The sequence below is a fragment of the Pseudophryne corroboree genome, chromosome 4, assembly GCF_028390025.1.
Source record: "Pseudophryne corroboree isolate aPseCor3 chromosome 4, aPseCor3.hap2, whole genome shotgun sequence".
NCBI lineage: Eukaryota > Metazoa > Chordata > Amphibia > Anura > Myobatrachidae > Pseudophryne > Pseudophryne corroboree.
The window spans coordinates 363,682,107-363,706,078 of record NC_086447.1 but is presented as its reverse complement, the minus strand read 5'-3'; the positions used below and the strand labels follow the sequence as shown (position 1 = coordinate 363,706,078).

General features: G+C 47.4%; 1 protein-coding gene across 1 annotated transcript; it reads right to left on the bottom strand.

Annotated features, from left to right (window-relative positions):
- Nucleotides 1-6,171: 6,171 nt before the first annotated feature.
- On the bottom strand, nt 6,172-20,290 carry PTMA (prothymosin alpha). Its single transcript, XM_063916548.1, has 5 exons — nt 20,055-20,290; nt 16,138-16,209; nt 15,076-15,166; nt 8,316-8,389; nt 6,172-7,188 (listed from the first exon to the last, which is right to left on the bottom strand). Exons 1-5 carry the CDS (start codon nt 20,097-20,099, stop codon nt 7,138-7,140), a joined length of 333 nt encoding a protein of 110 aa, XP_063772618.1. The 5' UTR covers nt 20,100-20,290; the 3' UTR covers nt 6,172-7,137.
- Between the last annotated feature and the right edge of the window lie 3,682 nt (nt 20,291-23,972).

Genomic DNA, 23,972 nt, shown 5'->3' with positions numbered 1-23,972 from the left:
ATAAGCTGGTTCAGGTGAAACACTGACACCACCTTAGGGAGAGAACTGGGGACGAGTCCGCAGCTCTGCCCTGTCCGAATGGACAAACAGATATAGGCTTTTTTGAGAAAAAAACCACCAATTTGACACTCGCCTGGTCCAGGCCAGGTCCAAGAGCATGTTCACTTTTCATGTGAGATGCTTCAAATCCACAGATTTGACTGGTTTTAAACCAATGTGTTTTGAGGAATCCCAGAACTACGTTGAGATCCCACAGTGCCACTGGAGGCACAAAAGGGGGTTGTATATGCAATACTCCCTTGACAAACTTCTGGACTTCAGGAACTGAAGCCAATTCTTTCTGGAAGAAAAATCGACAGGGCCGAAATTTGAACCTTAATGGACCCCAATTTGAGGCCCATAGACACTCCTGTTTGCAAGAAATGCAGGAATCGACCGAGTTGAAATTTCTTCGTGGGGCCTTCCTGGCCTCACACCACGCAACATATTTTCGCCACATGTGGTGATAATGTTGTGCGGTCACCTCCTTTCTGGCTTTGACCAGGGTAGGAATGACCTCTTCCTGAATGCCTTTTCCCTTAGGATCCGGTGTTCCACCGCCATGCCGTCAAACGCAGCTGCGGTAAGTCTTGGAACAGACATGGTACTTGCTGAAACAAGTCCCTTCTTAGCGGCAGAGGCCATAAGTCCTCTGTGAGCATCTCTTGAAGTTCCGGGTACCAAGTCCTTCTTGGCCAATCCGGAGCCATGAGTATAGTTCTTACTCCTCTACGTCTTATAATTCTCAGTACCTTAGGTATGAAAAGCAGAGGATGGAACACATACACCGACTGGTACACCCACGGTGTTACCAGAACGTCCACAGCTATTGCCTGAGGGTCTCTTAACCTGGCGCAATACCTGTCCCGTTTTTTGTTCAGACGGGACGCCATCATGTCCACCTTTGGTAATTCCCAACGGTTTACAATTATGTGGAAAACTTCCCCATGAAGTTCCCACTCTGCCGGGTGGAGGTCGTGCCTACTGAGGAAGTCTGCTTCCCAGTTTCCATTCCCGGAATGAAACACTGCTGACAGTGCTATCACATGATTTTCCGCCCAGCGAAAAGTCCTTGCAGTTTTTGCCACTGCCCTCCTGCTTCTTGTGCCGCCCTGTCTATTTACGTGGGCGACTGCCGTGATGTTTTATCCCACTGGATCAATACCGGCTGACCTTGAAGCAGAGGTCTTGCTAAGCTTAGAGCATTATAAATTTACCCTTAGCTATATTTATGTGGAGAAAAATCTCCAGACTTGATCACACTCCCTGGAAATTTTTTCCTTGTGTGACTGCTCCCCAGCCTCTCGGGCTGGCCTCCGTGGTCACCAACATCCAAAACTGAATGCCGAATCTGCGGCCCTCTAGAAGATGAGCACTCTGTAACCACCACAGGAGAGACACCCTTGTCCTTGGATATAGGGTTATCCGCTGATGCATCTGAAGATGCGATCCGGACCATTTGTCCAGCAGATCCCACTGAAAAGTTCTTGCATGAAATCTGCCGACTGGAATTGCTTCGAAGGAAGTCACCATTTTTTTACCATGGCCCTTGTGCAATGATGCACTGATTTTAGGAGGTTCCTGACTAGCTCGGATAACTCCCTGGCTTTCTCTTCCGGGAGAAACACCTTTTTCTGGACTGTGTCCAGAATCATCCCTAAGCACAGGAGACTTGTTGTCGGGATCAGCTGCGATTTTGGAATATTTAGAATCCACCCCTGCTGTTGTAACAGTATCCGAGATAGTGCTACTCCGACCTCCAACTGTTCCCTGGACTTTGCCCTTATCAGGAGATCGTCCAAGTAAGGGATAATTAAGACGCCTTTTCTTCGAAGAAGAACCATCATTTCGGCCATTACCTTGGTAAAGACCCGGGGTGCCGAAGACAATCCAAACGGCAGCGTCTGAAACTGATAGTGACAGTTCTGTACCACGAACCTGAGGTACCCTTAGTGATAAGGGCAAATTTGGGACATGGAGGTAAGCATCCCTGATGTCTCGGGACACCAGATAGTCCCCTTCTTCCCGGTTCGTTATCACTGCTCTGAGTGACTCCATCTTGATTTGAACCTTTGTAAGTGTTCAAATTTTTTTAGATTTAGAATAGGTCTCACCTAGCCTTCTGGCTTCAGTACCACAATATAGTGTGGAATAATACCCCCTTTTCTTGTTGTAGGAGGGGTAATTTAATTATCACCTGCTGGGAATACAGCTCGTGAATTTTTTCCCATACTGCCTCCTTGTCGGAGGGAGACCTTGGTAAAGCAGACTTCAGGAGCCTGCGCAGGGGAAACGTCTCGACATTCCAAACTGTACCCCTGGGATACTACTTGTAGGATCCAGGGGTCCTGTACGGTCTCAGCGTCATGCTGAGAGCTTGTCAGAAGCGGTGGAACGCTTCTGTTCCTGGGAATGGGCTGCCTGCTGCAGTCTTCTTCCCTTTCCTCTATCCCTGGGCAGATATGACTCTTATAGGGACGAAAGGACTGAAGCTGAAAAGACGGTGTCTTTTTCTGCAGAGATGTGACTTAGGGTAAAAACGGTGGATTTTCCAGCAGTTGCCGTGGCCACCAGGTCCGATGGACCGACCCCAAATAACTCCTCTTCCTTTATACGGCAATACACCTTTGTGCCGTTTGGAATCTGCATCACCTGACCACTGTCGTGTCCATAACATCTTCTGGCAGATATGGACATCGCATTTACTCTTGATGCCAGAGTGCAAATATCCCTCTGTGCATCTCGCATATATAGAAATGCATCCTTTAAATGCTCTATAGTCAATAAAATACTGTCCCTGTCAAGGGTATCAATATTTTTAGTCAGGGAATCCGACCAAGCCACCCCAGCTCTGCACATCCAGGCTGAGGCGATCGCTGGTCGCAGTATAACACCAGTATGTGTGTATATACTTTTTATGATATTTTTCCAGCCTCCTGTCAGCTGGCTCCTTGAGGACGGCCCTATCTATAGACGGTACCGCCACTTGTTCTGATAAGCGCGTGAGCGCCTTATCCACCCTAAGGGGTGTTTCCCAACGCGCCCTAACTTCTGGCGGGAAAGGGTATACCGCCCATATTTTCTATCGGGGGGAACCCACGCATTATCACACACTTCATTTAATTTATCTGATTCAGGAAAAACTACGGTAGTTTTTTCACATCCCACATAATACCCTCTTTTGTGGTACTTGTATCAGAAATATGTAACACCTCCTTCATTGCCCTTAACGTGTGGCCCTAATAAGGAATACGTTTGTTTATTCACCGTCGACACTGGATTCAGTGTCCCTGTCTGTGTCTGTGTCGACCGACTAAAGTAAACGGGCGTTTTAAAACCCCTGACGGTGTTTTTGAGACGTCTGGACCGGTACTAATTGTTTGTCGGCCGTCTCATGTCGTCAACCGACCTTGGCGCGTGTTGACATTATCACGTAATTCCCTAAATAAGCCATCCATTCCGGTGTCGACTCCCTAGAGAGTGACATCACCATTACAGGCAATTGCTCCGCCTCCTCACCAACATCGTCCTCATACATGTCGACACACACGTACCGACACACAGCACACACACAGGGAATGCTCTGATAGAGGACAGGACCTACTAGCCCTTTGGAGAGACAGAGGGAGAGTTTGCCAGCACACACCAAAAACGCTATAATTATATAGGGACAACCTTATATAAGTGTTTTCCCTTATAGCATCTTTTTTATATATTTCTAACGCCAAATTAGTGCCCCACCCTCTCTGTTTTAACCCTGTTTCTGTAGTGCAGTGCAGGGGAGAGCCTGGGAGCCTTCCCTCCAGCCTTTCTGTGAGGGAAAATGGCGCTGTGTGCTGAGGAGATAGGCCCCGCCCCTTTTTCGGCGGCCTCGTCTCCCGCTCTTTAGTGGATTCTGGCAGGGGTTAAATATCTCCATATAGCCCCCGGAGGCTATATGTGAGGTATTTTTAGCCAAAAAAGGTTTTCATTTGCCTCCCAGGGCGCCCCCCTCCCAGCGCCCTGCACCCTCAGTGACTGCCGTGTGAAGTGTGCTGAGAGGAAAATGGCGCACAGCTGCAGTGCTGTGCGCTACCTTAAGAAGACTGAGGAGTCTTCTGCCGCCGATTCTGGACCTCTTCTCGTTTCAGCATCTGCAAGGGGGCCGGCGGCGAGGCTCCGGTGACCATCCAGGCTGTACCTGTGATCGTCCCTCTGGAGCTAATGTCCAGTAGCCAAGAAGCCAATCCATCCTGCACGCAGGTGAGTTCACTTCTTCTCCCCTAAGTCCCTCGTTGCAGTGATCCTGTTGCCAGCAGGACTCACTGTAAAATAAAAAACCTAAGCTAAACTTTTCTAAGCAGCTCTTTAGGAGAGCCACCTAGATTGCACCCTTCTCGGCCGGGCACAAAAATCTAACTGAGGCTTGGAGGAGGGTCATAGGGGGAGGAGCCAGTGCACACCACCTGATCCTAAAGCTTTACTTTTTGTGCCCCGTCTCCTGCGGAGCCGCTATCCCCCCATGGTCCTTTCAGGAACCCCAGCATCCACTAGGACGATAGAGAAATAAAGGCTAGGAAGGAGGTGACGATAAACATCACCACCGTATCTGGCGAAAGTATGTGTCTTGGTGTGAGACCAAGAATGCACCTACGGAAGATTTTCATTTGGGTCGTCTTCTCCATTTCCTACAGACAGGAGTGGATATGGGCCTGAAATTAGGCTCGATTAAGGTACAGATTTCGGCCCTCTCAATTTTCTTTCAGAAGGAATTGCCTTCTCTTCCAGAAGTCCAGACGTTCGTAAAGGGAGTGCTGCACATCCAGCCCCCTTTTGTGCCTCCAGTGGCACCATGGGACCTGAACGTGGTGTTGCAGTTCCTAAAATCACACTGGTTTGAACCGCTTAACAAGGTTGAGTTGAAATTTCTTACCTGGAAGGTGGTAATGTTGTTGGCCTTCGCATCAGCAAGGCGAGTGTCAGAATTGGCGGCTCTATCACACAAGAGCCCCTACTTGATTTTTCATGTGGATCGAGCTGAATTGAGGACACGTCCGCAATTTTTGCCTAAAGTGGTTTCGTCGTTCCATATGAATCAACCTATAGTGGTGCCTGTGGCTACCGGTGACCTGGAGGATTCCAGATCCCTGGACTAGTCAGGGCCTTAAAAATTTATGTAGCCAGGACGGCTAGAATTAGGAAAACAGAGGCTCTGTTTGTCCTGTATGCGGCCAATAAGATTGGCGCTCCTGCTTCAAAGCAGACTATTGCTCGCTGGATCTGTAATACGATTCAGCAGGCTCACTCTACGGCTGGATTGCCGGTACCAAATTCGGTTAAGGCCCATTCCACTAGGAAAGTGGGCTCTTCTTGGGCGGCTGCCCGAGGCGTCTCGGCTTTACAACTTTGCCAAGCGGCGACGTGGTCGGGGTCAAACACTTTTGCTAAATTCTACAAGTTTGATACCCTGGCTGATGAGGACCTAGCGTTTGCACAGTCGGTGCTACAGAGTCGTCCGCACTCTCCCGCCTGATTGGATGCTTTGGTATAAACCCCATGGTCCTTACGGAGTCCCCAGCATCCTCTAGGACGTAAGAGAAAATAAGATTTTAAACCTACCGGTAAATCTATTTCTCCTAGTCCGTAGAGGATGCTGGGCGCCCGTCCCAGTGCGGAAACTCTGCAAGACTTGTATATAGTTGTTGCTTACATAAGGGTTATGTTACAGTTGGAATAGGTCTTGGACCGTTACTGTCGTTTGTTCATTCTGTTAACTGGTTATGTATGTTCCAGGTTACATGGTATGATTGGTGTGGGCTGGTATGAATCTTGCCCTTGGATTGCTAAATCCTGCCTTGTATTGTCCATCTCCTCTGGGCACAGTTCTCTATCTGAGGTCTGGAGGAGGGGCATAGAGGGAGGAGCCAGTGCACACCCGTAGTCAAAGTTCTTTTTAGGTGCCCTATCTCCTGCGGAGCCCCTCTATACCCCATGGTCCTTACGGAGTCCCCAGCATCCTCTACGGACTAGGAGAAATTATGTTGCTAAGTGTATGTGCTTAGCAACATTTATTGTTAACACTTACCAGTATGTACCAGTTTTCATGTCTGTTGGTTTTACTAAATAAATGAACAGAAGACTCAAACACCATGCTTATTAGAACAAAAAGTAAGCCTGCAAATTAAAATTGCAGTTTTATTGACAATACTGCCACACACATCCAGCCAGGCCAAGAAATGACAAAGTAAACAGCAACTTCAGACAGAACACAAAAAAAAAAAAAAAAGTCTTTGGCCATTTTACGCATCCAAACCCATCTAAAGTACAGCTAAAAATATGCTCAAAAACAACAAAAAAAGTAAAAAGTTACTGGAATGATCAGAATATTTTTCTTATAAGGGAATTTTGTCTTATTTATTTAGTTTTTTTTGTAACAACTTTTTTTTCTCTTTTTTTTTTGTAAAGATTTCTCCATTTGTTCCCCTTGGAGAAGAAACAGCCCTATCTTACTCCACCCCACCCCGCCCAGAAAAGAACAAAATACATCAGGGTTTAAATTGGCAGAAATCTACAGGAGCAATTACAAAAAAAATAAAATAAAACAAATTACATGTGTAATTTAAAAGCCCCACACCCTGTCAGCCAGATCCCTGGTACAGAAAAAGGACAGCTGTATACCAATATGTACAAAAATATAAAATGTAAATAAAAAATACAAACATAGGACCCCCACATCCAAGGGTGTTTTAGTTTTCCCATTTGAGAAATTTAAAAAGGAAAAAACAAAAACCTCTGTTGTGGTGAACCTCACCCCCTTTTTCCTCGAGACCAGAGAGGACAGCAAGTGATTGCAACCCACACAGGCAGTAAAGGGGTTGGCCCACTCAGCTTAAGAAGGCCTAGGGCTGCTCTAAAAAGTATGCACCACGGCACACAATGACTTGCGCCTCAGACGTAGCCATGTGTGCGGACGGAGATGGGGGCCATGGGAGCCTGCGTGAAGGGTGGGACGGATGCATCACTTTAAGTGATCATATTCTGAGCGTGATGAGGGTGAGGAGGCGGTGGAGAAGGATTATATATAGAATTTTTATGACAGGGTAACCCCCCCCCCTTCCTCTAGTCATCTTCATCTGTTTTCTGCTTCTTTGTTTCAACATCATCGTCGTCCTAGAAATAGATAATTTCTTATATAGTAATCGTAGAACATATCAGCAGTAACACTATACTGTACATTAACATTATTATAAAAGATTGCTATCAAATGGGACAGTTTTGAAGACTGAAAATTTTCAGTCAAACCACTGCATTCTAAAATTATGCAGGCAAGTACTGGTCATACATTAAACATTAACATCCAATACGACGTGATCCAGGTAGGAGCCATCATAAGGATAAAGGACTCCTAAGACCATTGTAAGAGTCTTTAGTGAAGAGTCTTAAAATATATACACTTAATACAATAAACATGCACCAAAGCACTTTGACCACTGCACATGTAAGAGCACTTTGACAGCAGCTAACACTACAATAGCCCATATAGAAATATTTCCACTTCAGAATTAACAGATGGGTCCTATGGAGCACTCCTCTGCCCTCAACAGCAGAAGTTTTAAGGGGTAAATTTACTAAGATGGGAGTTCTATTTAAGATGGGATGATGCCCATAGCAACCAATCAGATTTCAGGTATTATCTTCTAGAAGGTGCTAGATAAATGAGAAGTAGAATCTGATTGGTTGCTATGGGCAACATCCCATCTTACATAGAACTGCCATCTTAGTAAATTTACCCCTAAGTCACAAGCCATAAGCAAACCTGGCAGGTGGGAGTAAAAAATATTTCCTGGTTGCACAGAACAGAGGACTATAAATTGGCAAATTCGCCTCTAACACAAATTAAAAAGGCTTATTATCTTATTAAAAGGATATTACAGGATGCCTCTGTGTGGTTAAATACAAGAGAAAGCCCAATCCAAGTACCCTTCTACTGAACTGCTGCAACAGTTCATAAAAATAAATGTCAAGTACTTCTATGGGGTGTAGTATGGTCTCTCGGCGACCAGCATACCGACAGCGTGGCGAGCGCAAATGAGCCCCTTGCGGGCTCGCTGCGCTCGCCACGCTATTTATTCTCCCTCCAGGGGGGGGCGTGGATACCCACGAGGGAGAATATGTGTCGGTTTGCCGGGTGTTGGGATTCCGGCGCCGGTATACTGTGTGCCGGGATCCCGACATTCGGCAACCAGAAGACCACCCCTTCTATGCAATCACTATATTGTTGTGCTTCTGTAACTCACATCGTCATCTTCTGCTGCTCTTTTCCCAGTGGGTCCATCAGCTTCATCATCTTCATCCCCCTCATCTTCTTCTCCTAATAGAGAAGAAAAAAAAAAAAACAAACAAACGTGATTAGTTATGTGATTAATGCCTAAGCAATGTAATAAATAAACTTAGCACCAAAACAGAAAATGCGGTTTAATGAAAGTCAATACATATACATTATGGATTATTTGGGGTCCTACACTGTGCCCAAAATGGAGGGTTCCCCAGTGTCCTGAAAACGCTCCCCCTGGGATTTTTTTTTATATATACTGTGTCATCATCAACATCACTCTGCAGAGATGATCGCAATGAGAGATCACACTGACCTGCTCACCTGGATCAAGTGGAATGTTGGACGCCAGGTTATCTATATGATACTGCACTAATTTGTGGATACTTAGCCAAATTAGAATTTTATGCTTAACCACTACAAGGATTAAAATGAAAGTTAATACGGGTCGGATTTTTTTTCCAGATACTTGAATCGTTGGCAGGTTTATGTAAGCATTGCATTGACTATGTAACTTGTGTAATGAGGATTTAAGGCATATAATTATCCATGACCATAAAAAAAAAAAAAAAAAAAAAAAAAAAAATCGCACAGGGCAGGTGGGTGGGGGGCGGTACCAGCAGTACCGACCCTCCGGCTCATAGCTCCCGCACTGTGTGTGGAGAAACATTAAGTCTTCTCCCTTAGTGCTGTGGGAGCGGTTCTGCCGCTTGGAGCGTCTGTAAGACGCTCAGAGCAGCAGGCTAGTGAGTTGGATCAATGTGACCTACCCTACCTGCGCCCTGTTATGGGACTGCAATTATCCAGCACAGAACACAATTTATCATTAGTGCCATGCAATCATTCTTTGGCCAGAATTAAGCATGAAAAAAAATAAGAATTTACTTACCGATAATTCTATTTCTCGGAGTCTGTAGTGGATGCTGGGGTTCCTGAAAGGACCATGGGGAATAGCGGCTCCGCAGGAGACAGGGCACAAAAAGTAAAGCTTTACGATCAGGTGGTGTGTACTGGCTCCTCCCCCTATGACCCTCCTCCAAGCCTCAGTTAGGTACTGTGCCCGGACGAGCGTACACAATAAGGAAGGATTTTGAATCCCGGGTAAGACTCATACCAGCCACACCAATCACACTGTACAACCTGTGATCTGAACCCAGTTAACAGTATGATAACAGCGGAGCCTCTGAAAAGATGGCTCACAACAAAAATAACCCGATTTTTGTAACTATGTACAAGTATTGCAGACAATCCGCACTTGGGATGGGCGCCCAGCATCCACTACGGACTCCGAGAAATAGAATTATCGGTAAGTAAATTCTTATTTTCTCTATCGTCCTAGTGGATGCTGGGGTTCCTGAAAGGACCATGGGGATAATACCAAAGCTCCCAAACGGGCGGGAGAGTGCGGATGACTCTGCAGCACCGAATGAGAGAACTCCAGGTCCTCCTTAGCCAGGGTATCAAATTTGTAGGATTTTACAAACGTGTTTGCCCCTGACTAAATAACCGCTCGGCAAAGTTGTAAAGCCGAGACCCCTCGGGCAGCCGCCCAAGATGAGCCCACCTTCCTTGTGGAATGGGCATTTACATATTTTGGCTGTGGCAGGCCTGCCACAGAATGTGCAAGCTGAATTGTATTACACATCCAACTAGCAATAGTCTGCTTAGAAGCAAGAGCACCCAGTTTGTTGGGTGCATACAGGATAACAGCAAGTCAGTTTTCCTGACTCCAGCCGTCCTGGAACATATTTTCAGGGCCCTGACAACATCTAGCAACTTGGAGTCCTCCAAGTCCCTAGTAGGTGCAAGGCACCACAATAAGCTGGTTCAGGTGAAACACTGACACCACCTTAGGGAGAGAACTGGGGACGAGTCCGCAGCTCTGCCCTGTCCGAATGGACAAACAGATATGGGCTTTTTTGAGAAAAAACCACCAATTTGACACTCGCCTGGTCCAGGCCAGGGCCAAGAGCATGGTCACTTTTCATGTGAGATGCTTCAAATCCACAGATTTGACTGGTTTTAAACCAATGTGATTTGAGGAATCCCAGAACTACGTTGAGATCCCACAGTGCCACTGGAGGCACAAAAGGGGGTTGTATATGCAATACTCCCTTGACAAACTTCTGGACTTCAGGAACTGAAGCCAATTCTTTCTGGAAGAAAATCGACAGGGCCGAAATTTGAACCTTAATGGACCCCAATTTGAGGCCCATAGACACTCCTGTTTGCAGGAAATGCAGGAAACGACCGAGTTGAAATTTCTTTGTGGGGCCTTCCTGGCCTCACACCACGCAACATATTTTCGCCACATGTGGTGATAATGTTGTGTGGTCACCTCCTTTCTGGCTTTGACCAGGGTAGGAATGACCTCTTCCGGAATGCCTTTTTCCCTTAGGATCCGGCGTTCCACCGCCATGCCGACAAACGCAGCTGCGGTAAGTCTTGGAACAGACATGGTACTTGCTGAAGCAAGTCCCTTCTTAGCGGCAGAGGCCATAAGACCTCTGTAAGCATCTCTTGAAGTTCCGGGTACCAAGTCCTTCTTGGCCAATCCGGAGCCATGAGTATAGTTCTTACTCCTCTACGTCTTATTCTCAGCACCTTAGGTATGAGAAGCAGAGGAGGGAACACATACACCGACTGGTACACCCACGGTGTTACCAGAACGTCCACAGCTATTGCCTGAGGGTCTCTTGACCTGGCGCAATACCTGTCCCGTTTTTTGTTCAGACGGGACGCCATCATGTCCACCTTTGGTATTTCCCAACGGTTTACAATCATGTGGAAAAAACTTCCCGATGAAGTTTCCACTCTCCCGGGTGGAGGTCGTGCCTGCTGAGGAAGTCTGCTTCCCAGTTTCCATTCCCGGGATGAAACACTGCTGACAGTGCTATCACATGATTTTCCGCCCAGCGAAAAGTCCTTGCAGTTTTTGCCATTGCCCTCCTGCTTCTTGTGTCGCCCTGTCTGTTTACGTGGGCGACTGCCGTGATGTTTTTCCCACTGGATCAATACCGGCTGACCTTGAAGCAGAGGTCTTGCTAAGCTTAGAGCATTATAAATTTACCCTTAACTCCAGTATATTTATGTGGAGAAAAGTCTCCAGACTTGATCACACTCCCTGGAAATTTTTTCCTTGTGTGACTGCTCCCCAGCCTCTCGGGCTGGGCTCCGTGGTCACCAGCATCCAATCCTGAATGCCGAATCTGCGGCCCTCTAGAAGATGAGCACTCTATAACCACCACAGGAGAGACACCCTTGTCCTTGGATATAGGGTTATCCGCTGATGCATCTGAAGATGCGATCCGGACCATTTGTCCAGCAGATCCCACTGAAAAGTTCTTGCGTGAAATCTGCCGAATGGAATTGCTTCGTAGGAAGCCACCATTTTTACCAGGACCCTTGTGCAATGATGCACTGTTTTTAGGAGGTTCCTGACTAGCTCGGATAACTCCCTGGCTTTCTCTTCCGGGAGAAACACCTTTTTCTGGACTGTGTCCAGAATCATCCCTAGGCACAGCAGACGTGTCGTCGGGATCAGCTGCGATTTTGGAATATTTAGAATCCACCCGTGCTGTTGTAGCAGTATCCGAGATAGTGCTACTCCGACCTCCAACTGTTCCCTGGACTATGCCCTTATCAGGAGATCGTCCAAGTAAGGGATAATTAAGACGCCTTTTCTTCGAAGAAGAATCATCATTTCGGCCATTACCTTGGTAAAGACCCGGGGTGCCGTGGACAATCCAAATGGCAGCGTCTGAAACTGATAGTGACAGTTCTGCACCACGAACCTGAGGTACCCTTAGTGAGAAGGGCAAATTTGGGACATAGAGGTAAGCATCCCTGATGTCCCGGGACACTATATAGTCCCCTTCTTCCTGGTTCGTTATCACTGCTCTGAGTGACTCCATCTTGATTTGAACCTTTGTAAGTGTTCAAAAAATTTTTTAGAATAAGTCTCACCTAGCCTTCTGGCTTCAGTACCACAATATAGTGTGGAATAATACCCCTTTTCTTGTAGTAGGAGGGGTAATTTAATTATCACCTGCTGGGAATACAGCTTGTGAATTTTTTCCCATACTGCCTCCTTGTCGGAGGGAGACCTTGGTAAAGCAGACTTCAGGAGCCTGCGAAGGGGAAACGTCTCGACATTCCAATCTGTGCCCCTGGGATACTACTTGTAGGATCCAGGGGTCCTGTACAGTCTCAGCGCCATGCTGAGAACTTGTCAGAAGCGGTGGAACGCTTCTGTTCCTGGGAATGGGCTGCCTGCTGCAGTCTTCTTCCCTTTCCTCTATCCCTGGGCAGATATGATCTTATAGGGACGAAAGGACTGAGGCTGAAAAGACGGTGTCTTTTTCTGCAGAGATGTGACTTAGGGTAAAAACGGTGGATTTTCCAGCAGTTGCCGTGGCCACCAGGTCCGATGGACCGACCCCAAATAACTCCTCTTCCTTTATACGGCAATACACCTTTGTGCCGTTTGGAATCTGCATCACCTGACCACTGTCGTGTCCATAACATCTTCTGGCAGATATGGACATCGCATTTACTCTTGATGCCAGAGTGCAAATATCCCTCTGTGCATCTCGCATATATAGAAATGCATCCTTTAAATGCTCTATAGTCAATAAAATACTGTCCCTGTCAAGGGTATCAATATTTTTAGTCAGGGAATCCGACCAAGCCACCCCAGCTCTGCACATCCAGGCTGAGGCGATCGCTGGTCGCAGTATAACACCAGTATGTGTGTATATACTTTTTATGATATTTTCCAGCCTCCTGTCAGCTGGTCCTTGAGGACGGCCCTATCTATAGACGGTACCGCCACTTGTTTTGATAAGCGTGTGAGCGCCTTATCCACCCTAAGGGGTGTTTCCCAACGCGCCCTAACTTCTGGCGGGAAAGGGTATACCGCCCATAATTTTCTATCGGGGGGAACCCACGCATCATCACACACTTTATTTAATTTATCTGATTCAGGAAAAACTACGGTAGTTTTTTCACATCCCACATAATACCCTCTTTTGTGGTACTTGTAGTATCAGAAATATGTAACACCTCCTTCATTGCCTTTAACGTGTGGCCCTAATAAGGAATACGTTTGTTTATTCACCGTCGACACTGGATTCAGTGTCCCTGTCTGTGTCTGTGTCGACCGACTAAAGTAAAAGGGCGTTTTAAAACCCCTGACGGTGTTTTTGAGACGTCTGGACCGGTACTAATTGTTTGTCGGCCGTCTCATGTCGTCAACCGACCTTGCAGCGTGTTGACATTATCACGTAATTCCCTAAATAAGCCATCCATTCCGGTGTCGACTCCCTAGAGAGTGACATCACCATTACAGGCAATTGCTCCGCCTCCTCACCAACATCGTCCTCATACATGTCGACACACACGTACCGACACACAGCACACACACAGGGAATGCTCTGATAGAGGACAGGACCCACTAGCCCTTTGGAGAGACAGAGGGAGAGTTTGCCAGCACACACCAAAAACGCTATAATTATATAGGGACAACCTTATATAAGTGTTTTCCCTTATAGCATCTTTTTTTTTTTTTTTTTTTTTTCTAACGCCAAATTAGTGCCCCCCCTCTCTGTTTTAACCCTGTTTCTGTAGTGCAGTGCAGGGGAGAGCCTGGGAGCCTTCCCTCCAGCCTTTCTGTGAGGGAAAATGGCGCTGTGTGCTGAGGAGATAGGCCCCGCCCCTTTTTCGGCGGCCTCGTCTCCCGCTCTTAACGGATTCTGGCAGGGGTTAAATATCTCCATATAGCCTCCGGAGGCTATATGTGAGGTATTTTTAGCCAAAATAGGTTTTCATTTGCCTCCCAGGGCGCCCCCCTCCCAGCGCCCTGCACCCTCAGTGACTGCCGTGTGAAGTGTGCTGAGAGGAAAATGGCGCACAGCTGCAGTGCTGTGCGCTACCTTTAGAAGACTGAGGAGTCTTCTGCCGCCGATTCTGGACCTCTTCTTACTTCAGCATCTGCAAGGGGGCCGGCGGCAAGGCTCCGGTGACCATCCAGGCTGTACCTGTGATCGTCCCTCTGGAGCTGATGTCCAGTAGCCAAGAAGCCAATCCATCCTGCACGCAGGTGAGTTCACTTCTTCTCCCCTAAGTCCCTCGTTGCAGTGATCCTGTTGCCAGCAGGACTCACTGTAAAATAAAAAACCTAAGCTAAACTTTTCTAAGCAGCTCTTTAGGAGAGCCACCTAGATTGCACCCTTCTCGGCCGGGCACAAAAATCTAACTGAGGCTTGGAGGAGGGTCATAGGGGGAGGAGCCAGTACACACCACCTGATCGTAAAGCTTTACTTTTTGTGCCCTGTCTCCTGCGGAGCCGCTATTCCCCATGGTCCTTTCAGGAACCCCAGCATCCACTAGGACGATAGAGAAATATCTATACCATGCATTGTAAGATACACTCTGGGAGAAATTTGAAACGAGCGAAAGCTTGTAACTGCAGCACTTTGCAGGCACAACTGCACTCCTTTTTCCTCACACCCAAATAAGGGTGCGCAGTAAAAGCAGCAATGTTGCTCTCCCATAATTCTCCATGACATGTGCAGCCGCACATCACGCATAATGAATTGCCCGGTACATGTTTCTCTGTTATGACTGCCAATATAGAGCAGATTTAGGATACTGATTTTGCTCTCCAATCCCTTCTTTAATAAACATATAATCCATTAGAAAGGTTTTAGCTAGTGGTAATTTACCTTCTACTTCATCTTCTTCATCCTCCTCATCAACTTCTTCCTCCTCATCGCCTTCATTGTCTCCACCATCATCGCCATTCTCTTCATTCTCCTGAAGTGTTACATTTAAGACTTCAATGCATATTACATGAAAGGTTTGTCCTTTTGAAAGAGAGGTCAGTTATAGAAACTATAGTTATCCTTGCTGGGATACTCATTTGTAGAAAGTGACATTACTTTTATTAGTCTTCCACTAGACTGATCAATTCAATTGGCTCATGTAAGTTGCAGCATGTTACTTAGCAAGTCTCCACTGATTTAAAGAGTTACATCTGATTTCAAGCAGCTGCTTAAATCTCTACATCTAAGTGGCCTTTACTAAGCATTGATTAAAGGCTGCAAGCTACAAAAATATATCCTTCCCCTGGCAGCAGCTACATGCAGCCATTGTCCCTTGTGCTATGCTGATATTGTAATACAGATCCAATAAAATGCCCCTTCTTTAAACCGAAGCAGAGGGTGTTGTAAGTTGTGAACACAGGACCAGACAGAGTTTGCAATTTCTCGATTGGTGCAAGCAAAAGGAACAGAGTTTTCAGCAGGAGCTGTGAGAAATAGGGGGCGCCCTAGCATAAATTGCTCACAATGCATCCCCTGTGTCTTAGGGGGACATTTACTAAGCAGTGATAATGGCGGAGAAGTTTCCCATGGTAACCAATCAGCTCTGAAGCAACATCTATAATTTGCATACTATAAAATTATACAGAGCTGCTGATTGGTTGCCATGGGCACTTCTCCACTGGCTCACTTTTCCGCTCTTATCACTGCTTAGTAAATGTCCCCCTTAGGCTAGTATGGGATGTTTGGATAATAAGGGAGCCAGTTATACTTAAAAAAAAAAAAAAACAAACAAACAAACAAACACACCCACAAGAAATAAAACATTGAAGTACAGCATAAAGCATATAAACATTCTATGCTGACATCAACTATACTCCAGGGTCATATATTGGCCTGTGTGGACACAAAACTTTCAGTTGATCTGACAATATTTTGAGGACTCTAAGTACATAGAGCACTTACTGCTTTTCCATTGGCTGCCTTCTTTCCAATTTCTGTTTCTTCTACAACTTCCTTTTCTTTTGCTTTCAAGTCCTTAAAAAAAAAAAAAAAAAAAAAAAAAAAAAAAAGAAAAGTTTGTTAGTTTTAACACATTAAAAAGAAAAATGACAGCACCATCTATAGTTAAAATCACTCATAAGTGCAAATATTAGATACCTTTTCTCTGCTATTATGGCCTGTCTATGTAGCAGGTCGATATCAATGTATACCATGAGAGACCTGAACAATGAATGGCCTTATCAGTCTGACCATCACTGTCATTATCTGGTTATAATCCCCTTGACAGGCTCAGGTTGTAAGCTTGCCAAGCTTGTGGAACCTATATGACCCCAGCATGCAGAATGGACAGGGCAATCATACGAGTTATCAATCTGCCTATACTGCATAGTCCTGATATTTCAGCAAAAAAAAAAAAAACACCCCCTCTTGTAACTTGTTCAGGCGCATTTTGCTGTGCTTTACATATTGTAGCAGGTTACAATGTTCAAGTAGTAAAGTTTTGTTCAGTGGGTGGCAGTTTTCCTCCAGGCCACACGCCTGAAAGCAATAGCATCCACACTATTCAGATCACACCACACTCATGCTCAAGAAACATTACATGTAGAACTTTGGGAGATTAAGCGCTTTGTTTTTTTGTTTTTATTTTACTATACAAGGCACTTTAAATGACGGTCATCATTGCTAGTGATGCATAAGTGAAGGTTCAAATAGAACACACACATAACTTATTTAAATAAAAAGCCTGATACCCACAGAGCATAGGAGTCTCAGCCCAGCTTGAACATAACTATGCAATGTGAGCTTTCATTTTCTAGATCACTGATCCTTTATGAAAGAATACAAAACCAAACCATTCACTGACCTGTTTGCCACATATCCCAGCCCACACAATATACTTCAAATATAAAAATAGTAATACGATGACATCAAGGTCAAAATATGAAAGCTTTTTTATTCTGATGGTAGTGTACAGAACCATATTTTAGAGCACTTGTGCCGAAGTTCAGGACTTTATAGGCCAAGAATAGCTTCAACACACAAGGTAGCATAGTGATGGGGTGCATCTGATATTATTTAACAAAAACCGAATTCAACACATACCTATTTAAAAGAATAATTAAAAAAACAATTCTATTACTCCCCTTAATAAAACTAGAAGGGAATTTAGTAAGCAATGCAAAAATACTAAAACATTATAAATGGATACACACAGGAAGCCACTTATGTAGTATTTCCAATTGTACAATTGGAAATACTACATCATATGAACAAATACTAGCCTGAACAAGTACCAGCTTCACTCAACTGATAGCACAACTAGTAAACAGGGGATATAATATACGCACAGCAATGATTGCCCAGTTGGTAGCACCATATGGCCCTGTAGTTTTTGCACAGACAGCCAAGTCCCTGCATGTGCTGCCAGTAGCTCCACAAATCCACTGAAGAACATAAGTTGCAGCTTGCTAAAGATTACAGAACCCTTCCTCGGGTACCCTATGTGCTTGGACTCATGATGGGACTATGTATGTTGCCAAATATTTATACATAAAAAAGGGGTGTATCCTGGGAGAATGAGGACACGTGGGTCCTCAGTAGTCCTCCAGGTAGGGGAACATACATTTTACACCACACAAGCCTGATGTCAGAGGCTCTCCGCAAAAAGTAATATATTTTTATAGATTGCACCGATATAAAAAGAAGGTGCATGCGCATGATTACCCCTCCTCCCCGCACAGTGTAGTACTCTGCCCGCACTCTGCATACACTTTGTAAACATGCTTTAAAGTCCATTTCAAAATCGGTGCAGCTCACGGCGCCCAGCCATTGGCCAGTCCGTAGCCATTGTTCCCGCCCATGTCCTTATGTGGCTTTCCGGGGCGGCTGATTGGTCGCCCCCTCTGTGTGCCGGCCCCCATGAGGCACACAGGCTCCCGGGATTTGTAGATCGCTGACGCTGGGCTCGCCCGACTCCCTCATGCAGACACGCCCGGAGCGGGAGGGCGGGGAGACTACAAGTCCCAGGAGGCTACTTACGGCACTTTACGGGGAGTGAGTGACGCGCGCTACAGCAGCTCACACATTAGTGGGGAGACAATACAGCAATGGCATTAGCGGGGTGACCGGGCAGTACAGGACGGAGACACTGTGCATCCTCCCGCCCGCTCACCCGCCTTCCCCTGTGCTGCTGGGTGACACTATTACCCCCCGGTGCCCGCATGCTAGGCACGATCAGTATTCCCAGGTAGACAGTGTGCAATCAGCGCGCTCAGTAATTACCCTCCTCCACCTCCTAATTACAGGCTCTGCCTTCAGAGTCTTAATCCGGTTACCATCTGTCCCCCTCCCCGCAGACTCCTCGTCCCCCGGGACTGCAGCCGGTGGACGTGGTGAACTGTGTACAACACAAACAAGTGGCAGCAGCCCCCTCCCCATCATAAGTCATCCGCGCAGCTGGAACCCCAGTAACCCCTGCGCCGCCGCTGCATACAGGCTCCCTGCCGCCGGGGAAGGGACACCGCTGTGCAGGAGGTCGGGGATGAGGCATCATTGTACACCGCCCGGCAAGTGGCTGGTCCCGGCTGCGCTCGGCTTACTCGGAGATGTCACCAGCAGCGGGGAGCCCTGTCATTGCAGCCGGCATCTGTGCGGGGTAGTACGGAGGTTACAGCGGCGTATGTAACCGTGCTCAGCACACGGCAGAGGACGTGCCCCACAGCGAGGATGCCCGTCCCGGCCAATGTCATAACACATTCATCACACACAGGAGCAGGTTACCGAATGCATGGGTAGACCGCATCCATCCTGTCACCATCGGCGCAATCCCTCCGGCATGTACCGTGGTAACCAGCCCCCTCCCCATGCCCCGTCCTACATCTCCGGTAGGCACTATGGGGCACATTTATTAAGCCTGGTGAAGTGATAAAGTGGAAGGTGATAAAGGACCAGCCAGTCAGCTCCTAACTGTCATTTTTCAAACCCAGCCTGTGACATGGTAGTTAGGAACTGATTGGCTGGGGCTTTATCACCTTCCACTTTATCACTTCACCGAGCTTAATAAATCTGCCCCTATGCCGGCAAGGGACATGGCAATGCCGGAGACTTCGTGCCTGACAGCCAGCGGACAGAGCAGGGTGAGGAGGCAGCACAGCCCCGGCACTAGGGTGACACCAGCAGATCGCTGGGCACCATGAGCCGGGGTGACAGCGCCGGAGCGGATCCCATCTCCCCTGTGTAAGAGCCTCGCTGTGCGCTCCGCTGTGGGCTGCGGGAGGGGGCAGGTACCAGGATAGCAGCACATCGCTCCCGGCGCGGGGGATGCCAGCGCTCCCACCCTGTGCGTGGGCACTAGTCGTGAGTACGAAGCTCAGCGCCCCTCTGCCCGCACACAGCTACTGTACACCGGGACTCGCCGGTAAACTTTAATCGCGGAGACATGCAGTCACTGCGCCCGGTGTGTGAGCCACTGCGGAGGGAGCCCGATCCCCACCCCCTGTAGTGTCTGCTCAGGACAGCTGGTACCTGACAGGCTCCGCACGCTAATACCACCTAACAGCACCTACATCCGATCAGGGCGACACCTAACAATGGGATGCTGAACGGGTACCGCTGCTGCCAACTGCTCTGCCCTTACCAATGCGCCCCCCCCCCCCCCCCCCCCCTCTCCCTCCAATACAGACAGCACTGTGCCCCCAGCAGTCAGCTCCAACTTCTTGTCCGCTGCCAGCAGCCTCTGACAACTGGGACAAAGTATCAGTAAGGGAGAGATCAGGTGCAGCACAGATACATTGTAACAAACAGCACTGCCAGGCTCACCATAAATAAACACACACACACACACACACACACACTGCTACTACACAAAGATGAGTTGTTACCTTAGTTGTCTTCTCCACACTGGCGTCCACTGCTGTGTCTGACATGGTGGCTGTAATAAAATCTAATCTAATCTATACAGAACTTTAAATTAAAAAAAGGTGGGTGTGGGGGGGGATGTCTCCAGCAGGTAGATCCGAGGAAGCTGCGGAGACGGAGGAGCGGGTGCGGGAACAATGCAAAGATGGCTTTTTTTTTTTATTTTTCTATAGTGACTGCCAGTGACGGACTCACGCGGCGCCAGAGACTTTAATATAGATTAGAGGGAGGAGCAACAAACCGGCTTCTCACCCGCTGATTGGTGAATGTTTCCCCAGAAAAGGGGGGCCATCATCTACGCTGTCTGATTGGCCCAAGCTAAAACAATGGGGGAGGGGGACTTGTTTGCCTGCGCTCTCCCAGCTGCAGTTCCTCGGGCAGCCTCTGCGCCCCCCGGTCGCTCCATAGCGCATGCGCCGTGACTTAGCATTAGCAGCGCTTAGTTTGGCAATGCAAATGGACAGGTTTTTTTATTTTTCTCCGGGAGGGGGAGCGGGTTGCTGGTGGCGTGTGCAAAGCTAGCAGGGGGAAAAAAAACCCCAGTAAAGCGCATAGAATAAGAACAGCCCCTTTACGTTGTGAAACATGCCCCTGGGGCATCTGCTTGCCCTCTGCGCACAATCTGATATGCACGCATTCGCTATTCCTTAAGACTTGCGTTCTAGGACACCGGGTATTCTATATACAGTATGTGCAGGACACTGACTGAGCATCTCCTGCATGGGGCGCCCACATCGCGACAGATCCAGCGAGTTGCGTTCTATAAACGCGATGTATTATAGCGCGATGTGACTACAGTAGTTTCCTACCAGCAGTGTGACTGCCCCGGCCACTTCCACACCTGTCCTCTGTTACCCCTTTCCTCTCAGGAAGCCATATACTGTATATCCACACCCGTGTGCCAGGGGAGCGCCCCACCACACTGCCCCCCCACCCCACATGGGCACGCCACTCACGTATAGCAGACATTATATATAGTACATATGCTATCATTACTCTGATATATAGGCGCATATAGCACTGGGTACAGAGCAGGCAGCTGCTAAGTTAACTAGCGTTTCCCTCGCAAAACCGACCGGGCTGCGGCTACTGGGCGGTTTCGCAAGAGAAACGCGGTTTTTTCTCCCCGCCAACACCCCCCCATTTACTTAACCCTTAAGGAAGGAGAGAAACCGAGTGGAAATTTTCCATTCGGCACTGACCCTCCCCCTGTATTACACAGTCACCTCTCCGAGACCGGACTGTCCCGCCCTCCTGCTGCCGCCGCTGGAGTGCAGTACCGGGGCTGTCCGCTAGCCTGAGATCTGTGACATGCTGCAATTACGAAGGTAAAACGCAGCCGCCTGTGAGACGCGGCAGTAGCCGCCGCTACTGTGTATGAGAGCGCGGCTGTGTGCCCGCGTCTGGCGCTGTGTAATGCAGCAGGGTTCCCCCTCACCGCGAGGGGTATTGGTGCAAGAGCCGGCTACGTAGCTTCCAGCTGCGCTGTGTCCACTGCGCTCCCTGTATACACACTGCCCCATTAGTTACCTCTCACATGCTCCTGGCGGGGAATAATGCTGCCCCTACCGGCTGGGGGAAAGCCAGTCCTTACCAGGTTATCTTTATCCGTCTTGTATGGGTACACTACAGTATCCCCGCCCGGTCACTTATTGCCGGCTCACGGTGAGATGGTGTTATTAGACGCTAGTGTATACATGTTCTGTGCTGTGTGGCAATGACAGCTTCTCTCATACACGCTGTGCACTGCTACATGCGGCACTAGTGCGGGCGGCTGCGCCATAACTAGCTGCACGCCGTAGCCGAATTGGTAATGACAGCACAACCCCTCCCTTTCCCATAATGGCCATTACCGCCGCACGCACACACACACACACACCCCGGGCATAAATCGTAGTACATAAGGTGATATTTTCATATATGCCTTCGTTACTGGAATACGGAAATATTATTTTGGAAGAATAAAATAACTGCAATACAATTATAGGGGGAGGGGAATATGACGCGTTTGGCTCCGTTTCAATGTACACATAGAATGCCACATCCAACATGGCGCCTTGGAAGATTAGCCCACACGTTTCTTCGAATAACTCACTGGACATTGAGTAGAAGTGGAATTGCTCTCCCACAATGCATATTACACGTGTTAACGAGCTAGACAGTGTTCAGAAAGCCTAGTGAAAGACTTTTAATGGGACGAAACGTCGACGAACAGAGGGTGAAATTAGCGACGTCTGTTCCACACACAATATGGCATCTTGAATTAACCACTAAGCCTGACGTCAAGGCTGCGAATCTGCTCTGTCATTGGTGATATGTGCGTTATGTCTTAGCCATTGCTTCCTGATTGGGAGATATATTACAACGAACTCAGAATTGACGCTTTGCGGCTTTTTATTGGCTGGATATAATGCCCATCATATTTCACGCCTGCAAGGTGGTGAACATAAAATAAAACTCGGAGTATGGATTTGAAAACTGGAGTTCACTTCAGCCTTTCAGACTACTGTGAGCGGGGAGGGCGAGGCAGGAGCATTCAGGAAACTGGAAAGTATTAGGTCAGGGTGAGGATTTGTACTACTGACGGATTATTTATATGCTGAGTTTCAAGAGCAGAGCCATTAACTCACTGATGCCATTCCTTATTGTTATTCACCAGGTCAGGATTTGTCAGGGCTCACCACAAAGAAAAGCACCAACCGCACCAATATTATTCCTTATAATTAATAAGTTTGTATTTAACAACTGTGCCAATTAAATATAAAATACGTTTAGTCAACAATGGCACAGACTTATCAAGCCTTGGAGAGTGGTTATATATATATATATATATATATATATATATATATACTCTGCTACCAGCTTGTAACTGCCATGTTACAGGCGGTTTTGACAAATGATAGGAGCTGGTTGTCTAGTACTTTATCACTGTGCAAATAAATATATATATATATATATATATATATATATATATATATATATATATATTAATGAATGTGGCGGCCCCAGGGTGGCTTTTTATAAATTCTAAATATGCCACACAGTAGTAGTACCCCATGTAAATGTTACACCACACAGTAGTAGTACCCCATGTACACTTTATACCACAGAATAGTAGTGCCCATTATACACATTATGCCACACAGTAGTAGTACCCATTGTACACATCATGCCATACCGTAGTAGTATCCATTATGCCACACAGTAGTAGTACCCATTATACACATTATGGCACATGGTAGTAGTACCCCATACATACGTTACGCCACACAGCACACAGTAGTAGTACCCCATGTACACGGTATGCCACAGAGTAGTAGTGCCCATTTCTCTGACGTCCTAGTGGATGCTGGGGACTCCGAAAGGACCATGGGGAATAGCGGCTCCGCAGGAGACTGGGCACAAAAGTAAAAGCTTTAAGACTACCTGGTGTGCACTGGCTCCTCCCCCTATGACCCTCCTCCAAGCCTCAGTTAGATTTTTGTGCCCGAACGAGAAGGGTGCAGTCTAGGTGGCTCTCCTGAGCTGCTTAGAAAAAAGTTTAGTTTTAGGTTTTTTATTTTCAGTGAGACCTGCTGGCAACAGGCTCACTGCATCGAGTGACTAAGGGGAGAAGAAGCGAACTCACCTGCGTGCAGAGTGGATTGGGCTTCTTAGGCTACTGGACATTAGCTCCAGAGGGACGATCACAGGCCCAGCCATGGATGGGTCCCAGAGCCGCGCCGCCGTCCCCCTTACAGAGCCAGAAGAGCAGAAGAGGTCCGGAAAAATCGGCGGCAGAAGACGTCCTGTCTTCAATAAGGTAGCGCACAGCACCGCAGCTGTGCGCCATTGCTCTCAGCACACTTCACACTCCGGTCACTGAGGGTGCAGGGCGCTGG